Source organism: Sarcophilus harrisii, chromosome 3 (genome assembly GCF_902635505.1).
Source record: "Sarcophilus harrisii chromosome 3, mSarHar1.11, whole genome shotgun sequence".
NCBI lineage: Eukaryota > Metazoa > Chordata > Mammalia > Dasyuromorphia > Dasyuridae > Sarcophilus > Sarcophilus harrisii.
This window is the reverse complement of record NC_045428.1, coordinates 578,211,383-578,227,215: the sequence shown is the minus strand read 5'-3', so window position 1 is coordinate 578,227,215 and position 15,833 is coordinate 578,211,383. Positions and strand designations below refer to the sequence as shown.

General features: G+C 41.6%; 1 protein-coding gene across 4 annotated transcripts in view; it reads right to left on the bottom strand.

The window, feature by feature from the left end:
* The window catches only part of ACOT7 (acyl-CoA thioesterase 7), a 146,698-nt gene that overhangs the window by 22,775 nt on the left and 108,090 nt on the right, over nt 1-15,833 (bottom strand). For all 4 annotated transcript variants that reach the window (XM_031963725.1, XM_031963728.1, XM_031963727.1 and 1 more), the window contains one exon: nt 5,749-5,933. In XM_031963725.1, the coding sequence (XP_031819585.1) occupies nt 5,749-5,933 (185 nt within the window). The remainder of the gene's footprint in view (nt 1-5,748; nt 5,934-15,833) is intronic.

Below are 15,833 nucleotides of genomic sequence, written 5' to 3'. Positions count from 1 at the left end.
GGAAGAATCAGAGCTGCAGACTGGAGGCCAGAGGACCAGACGTGCCAGGGCGGCGCGTCAGAGAAGACCCGGGACCTTGGGCTGTCGGTGTGGCAGGAGGGCGCCACAGGAGCCCCCCGGGAATCTATACTTTTACCTGTTTATCAGTGACCTGGACATAGATGGTCTTGTTTATCATATTATTACCTATGATGGGAGGGAAGATCCTGAGAAGCTAGAAGTGATCCACAAATTATGGCTGAGGCTTGACCACATTTTTAAATTTTTAAAGACAACAAAGTAGCATTTAAAAACCAAAAAAGCCATTATCAGCTCAAGGACTGCACAAAAATAGGCAGTGAAGCAGATTTGGTCCAAATGTTTGGGCCAGAGAACTGGACTGAACCAAATGAAATTCAGCAGGAATGAATGTAAAATCTTCCATTTCAGTATTTAAAAAATATAGCTTCACAAGTATGAGAGAGAGACATGGCTAGATGGCAGTTCTGAGAAAGAGCTGGGAGGGTCAGGAAGTCCACAAAGACTGAAGGATACAGCCAGAAAGCTGTCGCCCTCTTGGGCAGAGCTTCCAGGAAAAGGAAGCTCACAAGCCCTCTGTACTCTGCCTCTGTCAGGCTACTGGCAGGAGTGCCAGGATCCGTTCTGGGGACCTGGAAAATATCCAGAGAGAGGCCACCAGGTTGCTGAAGGGTCCTGAACTTATGTCATTTGAGGATGAACTAAACTGGACATGTCTGGTTTAGGAGAGACAGAAAATGGGACATTAAGCTTGGTTTATGTATTTATGTCTGCTGGTATTCCTATTTTAGCTTATGTGTTATATGCTAACCAATGAAATTGCTGTTCTATATTTAGCATACCTGTAAATCCTACAAAAGTATAGCCTAATATGGGAGATGTCATCTTAGATCATGAGGATGGTATTCCCTTCTTTAGGGAGGACTATGCACCCTTTAACGAGTTCTGTCTCGGTTTCTTTTAATGTAAATGGGATAATTTTAATCTCCACAGAAGACATGGCTGGACAATGGTCCCAAGAGATCCAAGCCAACAATGTAACACAATAGGTTAACAGATAAAAAGTTACCATCATCAAGTCTAACCTCTGTCTGGGTCTGTTAGTTAGTTTTCTCCTCGGCTGGTCCTACCAGCCCCTTTCTAGCATTTGCCTCCCTGCTCTTGATCCATTCTCCGCTCCAGGGACACTGACTGACCCTGCCATCCTTCTACCTCTCTTCTCTGGGCCCTTTTGCTAGCTGGTCCCTTGGTCTGCAATTCTCCCTCCTTCCCCTGCATCTTTCAGAGATCTTGGCTTTCTTGGAAGTCAGCTTCTTAAACTTTGAGTTTGCAACCCTCACGAGATCTCATAATCGAATGTGAGGATCGTAAAATTCTGATTTACTACCAGTAAATGTCAGATTTGTACACCTGTTTTATATGCCAAACTCTTGGAGTCACATAAAAATTTCTCAGGTGAAAAGGGGTAACGAGTACAGAAATTTTAAGAAGCCCTGGCTTAACATTAATGCATTGGTGGAGTTGGGAACTGATTCAGCCATTCTGTAGAGCACTTTGGAACTACGCTCAAAGGAGTATAAAATTATACCTACCCTTTGACCTAACAATAACACTAGTAGGCATGTATCCCAAAAGAGACTTAAGGGGAAAAAATGGATCCATATATACAAAAATATTTTTAGCATCTCTTTTTTCATGGCAAAGAAATGGAAATTGAGGGGATGCCCATCAATTGGGGAATGGCTGAATAAACTGCACAATGTGATTATGATGTAATGCTATTGTTCTATAAAATGATGAGGATGCTCAGAACAATATGGAAAGTCCTCCACTGAGTTCATGCAAAGTGAAAGATATTGTATATAAAGTAATAGCAATAATGAGCTATAAATGACTGCTATTCTCAGTAATACAATGATCTAAGACTACTCTGAAGGACTTATTAAAAATGCTCTCTATATCTAGAGAAAGAACTGATATAGTCTTAATATATAGTAAAGTATCCTTTTTTTTAACTTTTATTTTTCTTGAGGGTTTTTTTTTGGGGGGGGAGATCTATGTTTTTTCACAATGACTTTTATGGAAATGTTTTGCAGAACTTCACAATATGGGGGGAGAGGGAGGGAGGAAGGGAGACAATCTGGAACTCAAAGTTTTAAAAACAAATGTAAAAAATTGTTTTATATGAAACTTGAAGAAAAACAAAATATGAATTTTTTTAAAAAGCCCTGGTTTAGAAACTCGGCTCCAAACCCATCTTTGGCAGGAGGCCTTCCTCCAAGATTACCCATAGATTTACTCAGCCTCTCACTTGTCTCACATAGCTGCTTGCATCCTCTCTCTCTCTCACATTAGACTAGGGGTTGCATGAGGCTTTCTTTGTATCCCAGCACTTAGCCCAGTGCCCAGCATACAGCAAGCCCTGGACAAGCCCTTACAGATTGGCTGGAGGGCTGGTGATGACATTCAAGGCAAGGGAGGTGACTCAGACCATCTCTGGGAGGGTCACCCTCAGCCACTTCTTGGGCACACCTTCATCAAGTACACTAAAGAAAGCTGGAGCACCACCAGGGATGGCACAGAGATGGGAGAATTCGTGCTCCCTGGAAATCATTTCAAGAAATTGGACTGGGGCAACTAGACTAGATTGCCCTCAATATCTGAAAGATTATGTGGACAATGTGGCTCTGGCACACCAGAATCAAAAGACAAAGGAGGCCTGAAGAGCTGCCTTTAGGTTTGCCATAAAGAGAAAGGTCCTAACTCTGAGAAGGGTCCAAAAATAGAATGGACACAAAATTCCTCTACACTAGGTTGGAAAAGGGGATTTTGCTGAGGTTGGGTTGGATTAGGTCAGCAGGGTGCCAAATTTGAAAGAGCTGACTTTTAGGGTGAGTATCCACACCTTGAAAATTAGCATATTGATCCAACCACTTTGGAGAGCAATTTAGAACCAAAGAGTTATCAAACTGTACATCCTCTTTGATTCAGCACTGTCTCTACTGGATCTGTATCTCAAAGAGATCATAAAAAAGGGGAAAACGTGCAAAAATGTTTGTGGCAGCCCTTTTTGTAGTGGCAAGGAACTGGAAACTGAGTGGATGCCCATCAGTTGAGGAATGGCTGAATAAGTTATGGTATATGAATATTATGGAGTATAATTGTTCTGTTAAGAAACAACCAGCAGGTTAATTTCTGAAAGGTCTGAAGGGACACACATGAACTGGTGTTGAGTGAAGTGAGCAGAACCAGGAGAACATTGTACAGAACACCGTATACAGCAAGATTATATGATGGACTTGGCTCTTCTGAGCACTAGGATGATTCAAGGTAATTTCAGTAGATCTGGGATGAAAAATGCCATCTACATCCAGAGAGAGAACTATCAAGACTGAATATGGATCAAAGCATAGTATTTTCACTTTTTGTTTTGTTTTTTCTTTCTCATAGTTTTTTCCTTTTTGTTTTCTTGCACAAACTGACAACTCTGGAAATATGTTGAAAAGAACTGCACATATTTAACCTATATCAATAGATTACTTGTTTTGAAGAGGGAGGGAAGGGAGAGAAGGAGAACAATTTGCAACACAAACCTTACAGAGTGTGGAAAATATTTTTATGTGTATTTAGAAAATTAAAATACTAATAAAATTTTAAAAAGAAAAGAATTTTGCATTCATGATAAAAAAAAAAAAAGGAAAATTGGCAAAGGCTAAAATCAAGAGTTTGATTTCTTGTTTTGCTGATCGCCTGTACTATACTAAAAGCAATGGAGAAAATGTTAAGGATACAGATTAAATTTAAAAATGTGTTCAGCAATATCATTCCAGAGTCCCCTCTCGAAAACACACAAAGAGCCACTTGTTAAACATTAAACAGAACATTTCTGGGCTAACTGGCCTTTGAGGTCCTTTCCAAATCAGACATTACATGACTATATAAACTGAGATTCCCACACGGAACCAGGCTAAGCAATGTGGTGCCTTTCTCAGCAGCCATTCATAAAACATCTGTTCTGTTGCAATGGAGACTAAGGGGCAACATGCTTCCTGCCCTCTACAGTCTAGAAGGGAATAACAAGATGATTGTAGCAACAGGAAGAAGAAAACCATGGAATTTGAAATGAGAGGAAATCTGTTTATTGTTGGTGTATTGTTGGTGTACGTGGGGTTTGGTGGTGGGGTTTTGTTCAAATAAGCTCATTGCTGATTCTTAAATGTATGACATCTGACAGAAACCAGTGATGAGCATGGCATGGACCAGACATGAGGGAGCAGATGGGACCTGGGGGGAGGAGGAAGTGTCTATGGAGAAGTTTCTCGGAGCTGGTAGAATGCCCAAGTGATTCTGCTTGAACTCTTCCACAAAAGTGCCAGTCACGTGGCAGACCCAATACGTTTGGGATTCAAGAACTGGCTCTGGTCCAGAGTGATGCTTCGGATGCTTTCCATCCTCCCCTTTAATCCAAACTTCCTCCCCTACACAAATCCTCCTCTTATCAACTGTTAACAACCAGAGCACCCCGATTTACTCTAAGGGTATTGATTTTCTTATTGGTCCATGAAAGAGACTAATGGGATAAAAACAGAAGTTCTAAAAGAGGGACCTGATCTTTACTTAGCCTAACCCTAACCCTCCTCTTTCTCTGTTCTGAAGTACTTCATAATAGAGGCTGAGGAGCTCCTGAACCTGCAAAGTCTCGACCTTTAAGACAAGCACAAGAGAGAAATCTCCCGAGAATGAGAAATGTCCCATCCGACAGCCTCCCAACACTCCTAGGGTGAGAGACTGAACGACACAAACATTCATCAAAGATGCCAACAAGAGTAACTCAATTTATAATGCAAGTTGGAGAGAGCACCACGCTGTCAGCCTGGGCAGGCAGGAGACCAGCCCCGGTGACCAAGACATTAAGCTTTAATTGAACATCAGAACTGGACAGGGTCTTGGAGATCATCAACATCCAATATCTGCCTGGAGGGATCACCACTGACTGAGATCACTTAGGGATGAGCTGGCAAAGCTGAGACTCGATTTGTCCATCTTAGCCAAAGGAGGCTCTCCATGGCCTTTTGGACACTTTCCACAAGGTCAACCAGCACTTTCAGAAAGTGACTCAAAAGCATTTTATAAAATACAAAGAATCCCAAGCTTCACAAACATGATCTCTGCAAGCATGTGTGTATGTACACATGTACACACACACACATGTGTTAGCACGTGCTAACTGAATTCTTTGCTTTGCCTGTGGCCACTACAAATGTGATCTCTTGGGATGCTCTTGAGACAGCCAAAGGAGCTGCCTCGACATGATTAGCAGAGAGCAGCCATTAGTAGTTTTGGGCTACACGCTGCAATTTCACAAGGACCTGCTGACAGAAAACCTCTGCTGGTATAGATGGGCCTCTAGCCTGCAGCTTAGAACCACAGAGGATGGTACTGGGGCCGAGGGCTGTGTCAGAAGGCAGACTCGCACTCAGGTCCTCCTGACCCTGAAGCTGGCTCTCTCTGTGGGGCTCTGTCTCGGAGAGCTGGGCAGGGTGCCTTACACCACTGACACAACCATGACTACATGTGGCCAGCACACGTCACTGCTGGACGCCCTGAGCCCGGGGACGCCCCACTATGTGACCAGGGGGAGGAGGCAAGCCAAGGAAAACACACAGAAGTCAGCTTCTGCCCAGAACACCCCCCACCCCCCGCCCTGAGCCCAGAGCTTGGCCTACTCACCAGGAGCTGAGGGACGGGCAGCGTCTTGCCCTCTTTGCTCAGGGATACGTAGGTGACGAAGGCACTGGCAGCGCGGTATCTCTCTTGGGAATGCAACGCGACAGGATCGGCATCCACCAAGACTTCAATCTCCATGGACTTATTGCTCGTGAAGGTCATGCGCCCAGAGATGGTGATGACACAACCTGAAAGGCACCAACATGCTCGTGAGCCCTCGGGGCATGGCCCGGAGCCAGGAGGAAGGAGAACCAGGGGGACGTTAGGTAAGGGCAACCTAAGAGACGCAGTGGTTAGCTAAGACAGCCAGAAAATGCCTCTTCTCAACAGTGGCCATCTTTCGGCTCGGTGACAGCTGTGGGGCCAAGCCCGTCAGTGCAGCCGGTCACCGAAGCCCCGGGGCAGCCACATGTCCCTGGGCTGAGCCGGGCCAGAAGCCAGGGGGCAAAGATCTCGCCACTGTGAGAGGCGGGCACAGAAGAGATGAAGGGAAAAGCAGAGGCTCACACTGCCAGAGCCCTACAATCAATGGAACCTTTCTAGCTCCTCTAAGACAACTACTGATCCAAGCTCCAGAAAAGTGGGTTAATAAACAAGGCGTGTTTAGTAGGCCAGGAGGAGAAGCACGCAAGGGGCAACAGTAGTTAGGGAGGAGGCAGGCAACCTACAGACGAGGGTTATTCTAGATGGCCAGGCTGTTCTGGGCCAGAGTCAGAGCTATACTTACATCAATTGCTTCATGCCGAAATGAAGTAGTCATTTCTGGGGGGAAGGAAGGAGCCCCGTGGTCAGCAACGGAAACCATTTGGAGAGCAAGAAGGTTTAACGCACTCACGTTCAAGTGTCTGATAATTAGGGGAAGGAAGACAGCTAACAATATTCCCGATTCTAAGGCAGAGAGAGGAGCAAATCGTCTCCAATAGTCATTACAAGTTTGGGTCTTGGCTCGGGCTGTTTAACACAAAGGCCCAACTCAGTCACCTTTTAGAGGTTCCAAATATAAGGGAAAGGAGTTTGGGCACAAGAAATACACCAAGAACTTTCACCCTTGCAGTCAGGAAGGATACATCTAGAGGTCAAATCCAAATGGCGGAAACCAAGCCCAGACCTCCTGCCCTATGCTACAACACTGTTCCGTTTGCCACTTCTTTCCATCCGCACAAAGGGCTGATATTAATATTTTTAACAGTTGGAGAAACAGAGGCTGCTCATAGTGTGAGGACATGAGTCTCTCCAAGGGCCCTAAAGCTGAGAGCGCAGCAAAGGGCATCAGTGTTTGCTCCAGCTCCTCCTCAGGGACACCTTCCTAGCTAGCCAATATTCAGGACCTCAGCTCTGCACAGAAACTGCCTGGCACGCGGCATTGAATAAATGCTTGCTGACCAGACCAGCTAAAGGCGATTTCCTCGCCTCAGACCTAGCACAGTTGCTCTTGCTTTATGTTATTGCCTATTCATGTTCACCGCATGCCGGGATGGAAGCTCCCCAAGGACAGGAGCTGTGTGCTGGGTCCCTAGTGCCCAGCTCAGGGCCTTGCCAATAAGAGGGGTTTGACAAATGGTGGATGACGTGAACTGAACATAAGCTAGACTGGAGGAAAACCAGGGGCTGTCAGCTGTGGGCTGCAGAAATGAAAGACTCCCCTCACCTCAATGCAGAAAGGTCCATGGAGTTTTGATCTTTGACAGGAGAGAACCGTGTGGAGTGCGTGTCCTACGATTGTTTTTTACATCATTCTACCCAGCCTTCTTAGGGGAGGAGGGGGACCTGCTGCTTTTAGCATCCTCCATATCACCCACCTGGACAACCTGGCCCAAAGAGATGGCTTCCATCTCAGGCCACGTCTTGGGACAATCAGTGTGCGCATTTCCCACCCTGTAGTGTTACAAAAAGTCAGGACAGAGCCCCTTAAGAATCCCAATGGCCCAGAGTCCTGCGTGCCCCCCCAGACCCAGCCGGCTTTGTGTCAAGCTGTCCTCGGCCGCTGCGAGCTCAGCACCTTCTTCCTTCCTCCCTGTGGCTGCCGGTGCAGTTTTGTGATGGTAGCCACAATGCTAGTAAATATAATAATGACATCTGAGAGCCTAGACCTGGAGCTAGGAGAGGTTTTGGGGTCATGGAGACATAGGAGCACAGATTTAAGGAGGGCCACTGAGTCAAGCTCCCCAGCCCATTGCTGTCCAGAGGGGCGGTGCTGATTCATGGCTCCACAAACAACGCACAAGTGTCACAGGCAGCCTGATAACCTGTGTGTCCCAGCTATCCAGGCCCTTTACACTAACTTAAATGTATCTCCCAGGAAGGGGCCTCCCTCCAGGGCTGTCCCCCATTCTGTCCAGGGCCTTCTTGCCTTGCTGTGTCCATAAGGACAGTACTGACACTGCCTCCTCTATCCTTCTACAGACACTGATGATGTCTCATTCTCTGCCACAGGTCTCAGTCTTAGTCGGTTCTTGGCTCCTTCAAAGGGAAGTTTTATGTCGACAGGAACAAGCTCCGATTTTCTAGTTTTATGCTGGGTTAAATCAACACAGGCCAAAGAAATCAGAAATCAGATATATGACATAGATCTGTCAGGACTATCCTTTCTGAAAGTGCATCTTAAAGTTTCTCATCATTCTTGTATCTCTTCCTGTCTCTAAGTCTTGTGTTCCGAGCCTCCATCTCCTCTCTTTAAACTTTCCATCATCAACCTCATCCATTTATAGGCATCGATTATTACATGCCTCCAATTCTGCATATCTGCCATTATTCAAGACTTGGAAACTAGCTGGGTGCCACTGACAAGAAATCATGGAAAGCAGGAGGAAGAGGCGGCTGGGTTCGGTGAAAGATGATGAGTTTTAGAAATGTTAAGTTTGCAGTTTCAGGGAAATTTTTTCACACTGTTGGGGATAAGTTGCTAATTTGAGTATATTTATGTATATATAAGGATATAGACATAAAGATATTATTTGGTGGCAAAGTAGATAAGAGTGTTGGGTGTAGACTTAGAAGAACCTGAGTTCAAATTCGCCTTCAGATACCAAGATGCCAAGTCCTGAATAGTGATCCTAAAAAATCTTCAGTCTAAGAAATAGAAACCAAAAAATGGTTAAATGGATTTCAATCCCAAGAAAGTGAAGTGACAGTAAGAACAGGCTTCAAGATGACTGAGAGTAACACTTTCACATTCATACAGTGTTCCATGGATGATCCTAAGGGCACAAAAGTCTATGGACCCACTCCTTCTCAGAACGGTATTTTTTAAATGCATAAAAATACAGAGAATTCCAATGGAAACACGTTATACTGAAATATAATGATCAAAATGTTAAAAAAAAAAAAATAAAGAAAACAAAAATGTTCCCAGATCCAGGTTAATAAGAGTTGTTCTCTTAAGATTATTAGCAGAATATTTCATTTATAACAATCTTATGAGAAAAAAATGCAAATAACACTAAACCTATTTTATAGATAAGTAAAAATGAGTCTCAGATGTAGTGACTTACGAGCTACTAAGAACCTGATGCATGATTTGAACCCAAGCCTTCTGATCTGATTTTTCAGGCACAAACCCGTGTTACTACAATACTCTGGCTGGCAGATAACTCATCTTTTAAAAACGTCTCTTACTTGGATACTTTTTTGCTTTTACATCATATTCATTTCCAAGCATCTTGCTCTCCCCTGTCTATTATAACACCAAGCCATCCTTTTCAGAACACCAGCAGTTCACCAAAACCAATCAATGTATCAACAGTGTGTGATACTATGAGCAATATATTCTAAAACCATCATTGTGTATACCTGGGCGGGGAGAGGAGAGGGGGAAGGGGTCCTATATTTTCACTTCTTTGGGGGTTCCAGATTTGTCATTATAATGACACATCAAGTCAGAGTTGCACTGTTGGTGCTCTTTTATCTCCATTCTTGCAGTTGTTGAGATCAGCGGGTCTCAAAATTTCAGAGCTTAATTAAGACCCCTTTCCACTTGACCTGCCAAAGAGCTCTTATTTATGTGGATTAGGAACAACTGAATCATTTACAAATATTTGGTCATTTAAAACATTAAAAACTCACTACATAGTAACAAACATCTTTTTTTTAATGAAAAGTAACTTTTTCAAAGTAAAAGAAGAATGGTATCATTTGACATTTTTGCTAATCTCTAAGGTCTGGCTTCAGAGAAGACAGCCGAGTTTTTGGATCTGCTTCTGCATTCAGAAATTAAGTTGTTTAAAGAATATGAAAATTCAGCCTCAAACGGATGTGTAGTTGGAACAAGGAGAAGTGTTTTAAGGATCTTTTCAGCTAATTGTGAATATTTTCCCCCCAATAACTCACTCATTGCTAGTTTTTTAAAGGTTAGTTCCAATGTGGAATCCATGCTGAAAAACTTTTCTCCTCTGTGATGTTTGAAATCAACTGGTTTCTCTTGCACAAGATTTGGATGGGATCTGTCACCTACTCGTAATTTGTAACATCATAAAGTGGTCATCTGGTCAATGTCTTCCAAATGCTGACACACTTTTATATTTATTATATGTGATGTACAAAATATACAAGTGTATATTATACGCATATCAAAAATCACATTCATTAATTCACTAACCTAGGCAGAAAAGTCTTTAACTATTGCAAATCTGTCAAGCTAATGTCAAGATGATGATGATGATGATTTTTTCCAATTCTAATTATTTGAAAGCTCATGTTTTATCGTTGGTGATAAATACCACCAGAAGTTTTCCTTGAAGTTCCTCAGTTACTTAACTTCTGGTAAAATGTCTGTAAAATTCTCAATGCCAAATGACCATGGTTTATGAGTTGATTTTTCATTATTTTTTGGATGAATGAATGGAAGGACTCTTGTACTACTGAAGTGATTCATACTAAGGAAGATGTGACCCACTGCCACAGATTCTTTCCTCAGCTGGTTCAGTTCAACATGCTTGGAAAAAGGCACGAAAATTAAATGTTATATGTTTTGAATGTTATGAAGTTGGCAAGGAGGATCAACATGTATCTTTTCACTAACTAGCTAAGTGACCATAACAAAAGTCCTTTCCCCTCTAGGTTCCTGGTATCCTTATCCCAGGTCCCTAACAAAACAAAACAACTGGGTTGGATGACCTTTCCTCCAAAGGTGAAAAAGAGAGTATCCCAAAAACATCTCAAGAGGCTAGAATGTTGGACTGAACCTAATTAACTAGAACTTAGAAGGGATAAATATTTAGTCATTAAAACTGTAAGCTCAAAAAGTCAACAGGATGAAACAGCAGGCTCAGAAGATAATGTCACCCTCTCCTGAGAATGACACAGAAGATGTCTAGAACAGTCACATCACTGTGTTTTCAAGATGCCAACATTTTGAAATGCCAACAAGCTTTACACATGCAGAGGAAAGTAATCTACATGTTGGGGGAACTAGGAAACTATCTTTTAGGAGTGAAGGCCCTGGGGTCAGGAAAAAGTACTGCAAACTTTTTCACCTAGAAAAAGGATTTGCTTTGTCCCAAAATTAATCAAACTGAGATTAGTTGGTAGAAATTGCAGAGAAACCAATTTTAGAAACAACTTAATCAAAGTTATCCAGAAATAGAATGGGTTCCCTCAAGAACTACTGAGTTCCTTTTTCCTAGAAACCTTCAAGCAGAGACTGGATCAATGCTCCTTGGAAATGTGTAATTAAAGGACCTTGGAGGTCTTTCTAATTCTTGAAATTCTATAATTCTACTTCCATAATAGCCCTCACATATTTCCTTTCCTTTGTACTCCTTATGTCTTAATTAGATCTTTTGAGAAGGCTTCTTAAAAGGTCTTCCTGTCTTAAAGTCACACTGTTCTTCCATCTTCCTTTCATATCAATCTTAGTTAATAAACATCATTAAGCACTCTCAACATGAGAGGTACTATGCTAAGTGCTGGGGATAGAAAAAGAGACAAAAGAGCAATCTAATGAGCATCCTTTTCTTTAAAAAAAAAATGAGGCAATCCAGGTTAAGTGACTATAGGTCACACAGCTAGTAATTATCAAGTACCCGAATCAGCATTTGAACTCAGGTCCTCCTGACTCTAGGTGGTACTCAATTCCACTGTGCCACCTAGCTGCCCCCCCTTAAGCATCCTTTGCAACTCACTATCCGATAAGCATTTAATTACTTTTAAACTAACATATAGTCCACTTTCAGACACTATGTGAGGCACCTCCCCCAGACAAAATGCATGTCTCCTAGTCTGTCACTGTGACGGTTGGCTCCAACCTCCCTTTGTCCCCTTGCAGGACACTCTCTTTGTGGACTCCATCTGCCAGACAAATTGGACTTTGAGCCATTGCCCAATTCTGTCCTGTCTGTCTCAGCTGTGCGTGATCGGCAAAGCCTTTAACAACATCCCACGCCTGCAGTAGACTTCTCCCACTGCCCAGAGCTAGTTGAAATCCTACTTTTCAAGACACCTGTAGTACCACAGCGCATTAAGTGCCAGAAAGACCTGAGTTCAAATGTAGCTTCAGACACTGATTAGCTATGTGGCCCTGGGCAATGCACTTCCTCACCTGTAAAAGAGATATAATAATGACCATCCACCTCCCAGCGTTGTTGTGAGGCTCAAATAATATAATTTCTTTTTGTTTTTCTGTTTTTCATTTTTTTAAACAAGAGAAAGTAGATACATGTTGGTAAATGTTAATTGTCCATATTCACAGAGACACAGTGTGATCTCTGAGCCTAATATACAGAGAAAGAAGGAAAAAAGCTAGAATTCTATGTATTACTACTATAACGCCATGGTTTGTTTGTTTGTTTGTTTTTTCATTTTTTAATAATATCATTTTAACACAGTGTACCAGGGTACAAAGTGGATGCTATATAAAGGTTTATTTCCTTCTCCCTTGGCCTCCCTCTTTCCTTCAAACACCCAAGAGCCACCATCTTCAAGCCTTTCTTGATCCTTTACCAATCTTTCATTTGTTTAAGATCATTCTAATTAGGATTAATTAGATTTACACATCATTTCCCAACACATTTATATCTTGTACAATGAAATTTCAAGGTAAACACTAAGTTTTAACTAGTGTTCAGGTTCAATATTAAGTTTGTAGTAAATCTTTTTAATTATTTTAAAAACAAACAGGTTAAATACAAATAGATTTTGGAGGAAGACTAAGGGAGCGCAAGACAGAAGACTAGGACCAGAGAAGGAATTACTAAATTCAGAATCATGCAGTATGGCTCTGATCTAAGATACACTGTCTTTATAGGTGACTGAGATTAGAGTAATGCTCTAAAACACAAGAATCAAGAAAATGGAGGAACTGGATATTTCAGGGACATCAGTGAGTATCCTAACATCTCTGAGCATTCACGTCAACCGTGATTACAGGCAGCCTGTGAAAGTGGATTCTTTTCAAAGTAGTCAAAAAATGGGGAACCCAGTTAATAGAGATGTGAATGGAATACAACTATTATTATATCCTAAGAAAAACAAAATGGACAACACCCACGAGAAGTGGGAAAAGTTCTGTGAACTGAGGCTGGGCCTAAGAGAATAGAAATAAAAAAGATTTCTACAATGACTACAGTAGAGAGGGAAATAACTCTGGAAGATCAGTGATAATCCAAAAGTACAATCCTAGACTCTTATATTCTGCTTACATTCTGCCAGTCTGGATGGATTTCAAACATACAAAAAAAGTAAAATTTTGGACATCGTGACTGTGGGAATTGGTTTTGCTGATCTGTGAATACTTATTATCAGGATTTTAATTTTAATTTTTGTTGTTCAATAGGGGAATTTAGGAGAGAAAGAACAGATGTTTGTCAAAAAAATTTTAAAAGAAGTTCTTTGAGAGTAACTGCTGTCCCTGCTTTTATATTTATATTCCCCAGGACTCATTCTGACACATAGTAAGTGTTTACTAGTTGACTATGATGAGTTTCTTGAGTCAAATGAAAAGATGCTTGACTTGCTCATTAGCAACCAGCTAATGTGTCAGGGGTTAGGCCTTCATGACCCTATCCCCTCCACAATAAAAGCATCATCAATAAAATGAGGTGGAGCTGCCTTGGAAGTCCCTTCCAGCTTAGAACACCACCATCAGACAAAACGGTTAAGACCTCCAAGTTCCTGTATCTTGGCTGCTCTTGCTGATCCAGAGCCAATGATCTCACAGGCGCAGAAGGAAGAATTCTTATTGGACTGGGGAGGGAGGAGATGGTGTTACTACCCCAGCCACCTACTGCTTAGGAAGAGACAACGTGGTTATGATCCATGTCCCATCAGCTCTCTGCCACTCATGTGCCTCTCCAGGCTGTTCCTCACACAAGATACTCCATCTTCCTCCTCACTTGTCCTGACAGGAGCATCTTGGAAACTGACTGTCCTCTGCTGGGCTATTTCTTTCTCCCACTCTTTTGTTACCTTCTGTGCCCGAGAGTCCTAACAAACCTGTTCAAGAGCACAGAGCCAAGGACAGATCCCAAGGGGATTCACCAGAGACTTCTTTTCAAGATATTCTTGAAATAATAATGGCTCTGGAAAAAATTACTTGAGCTGATGCTAAGTGAAGTGAGGAGAACTAAGACAATATTGTACACAAATCTTGTTGTGACCGACTTGGCTCTTTTCAACAATGAGATGATTCAGGTCAATTCCAATAGACTGCATTCACAGAGAGGACTATGGGCACTGAATGTGCATCACCACATAGTATTTTCAACTTTGTTGCTTGTTTTTTTCTCTCATCTTTCTTCCTTTTTGATTTGATTTTTCTTGTGCAGCATAATGAATATAGAAATATGTTTAAAAGAAATATGTGCATATGTGTAATCTATATTGGATTACGTGCTCTCTAGGGAAGGGAGAAAAAATTGTGCAAAGGTGGGATGTTAAAAACTATTTTTGCATGTATTTTAAAAAATAAAAGGCTATTATTTTGCATGTATTTTAAAAAATAAAAGGCTATTATTATTTCTAAAAAATAAATAACAATAGCCCCTCTTTCGGGTCAAGCTATTCAATTAGTTCAAAATCCAGCTCACATCTATTTTCCTATAAGATCTTTATCACATAGTTTGCTAAAATCTAGATTTAATGCTAATTAAATTAAATTGACAACTCAGTCAAAAAAATTAATCTGCAGGAGATATGAGTTCCAAGAACCACCTGGCTGGGATCACTACTTTATAAGTTCTTGTGACAGAGGCTGGAGCTGGGGCAGTGCTCCTCCTCCCAACATCAGGGAGATGGAGGTGGGAAGAGATGGTGGCAATATGGAGCTCAAGGCTAAAGTCTGGAATCTCAGGAGTCTTGGATCTCAGGAGTTAGGAAGAGAATTGGGACTTAAATTTAAAAAAAAAATTAATTGCGATTATGTGTAATTGAGGAAAAAAATAAATACTAAAACAACAACAACAACAAAAAGACTCTATGGTGAAGACAGAACAGGTATTATTCTCTTCACTGAATAGGGCTTATACATGTATACATCTATATGTCAGGCACTATACTAAGTGCTTTATAAATAATATCTCATTTGCTAAGGTAACAATCATAATAAGGTCAAGGTCAGAGGACATACAAGTATTAAGTTATTCTAGGAACGAAACTTGGGTCTCCTGCCTACAAACCTAGAACTATTTTTATTATGCCTCCTGCAAACTTCACACAAGCTTATCATAACATAAGCAGCTTTAAGTATGCAATGATAATATACTTCTGTTAAAAAAACCAAGTTGATATTTCAAGGGTTTTCAATAAGTTAAAATGTCACTTTGCAGAACTGATATGCCTTTCTATATAACCAGGCTACAAGAACACCACCACAGTATAAAATATTTCTCATTATCTCAAGAGAAGGATCTCCAGCAATTTCAATAAAACTTCTATGAGGCTGAAGAATATCTGACAGACAGTAATAATAATAATAATAATGATATTAATTAGATGTATACTCCCAAAAGGAACAAACACCTCTTTTAATCAGCCCGTATTTCAGTCGCCTTCCCTCCCAACCAGCATCCCTTCTGGGCTGGTGTCCTAATGAAAGCAATTTCTGCATTCACCTTCACATTCCATCTGGCAGCTTAGCCATCTTGCATCAAACATGG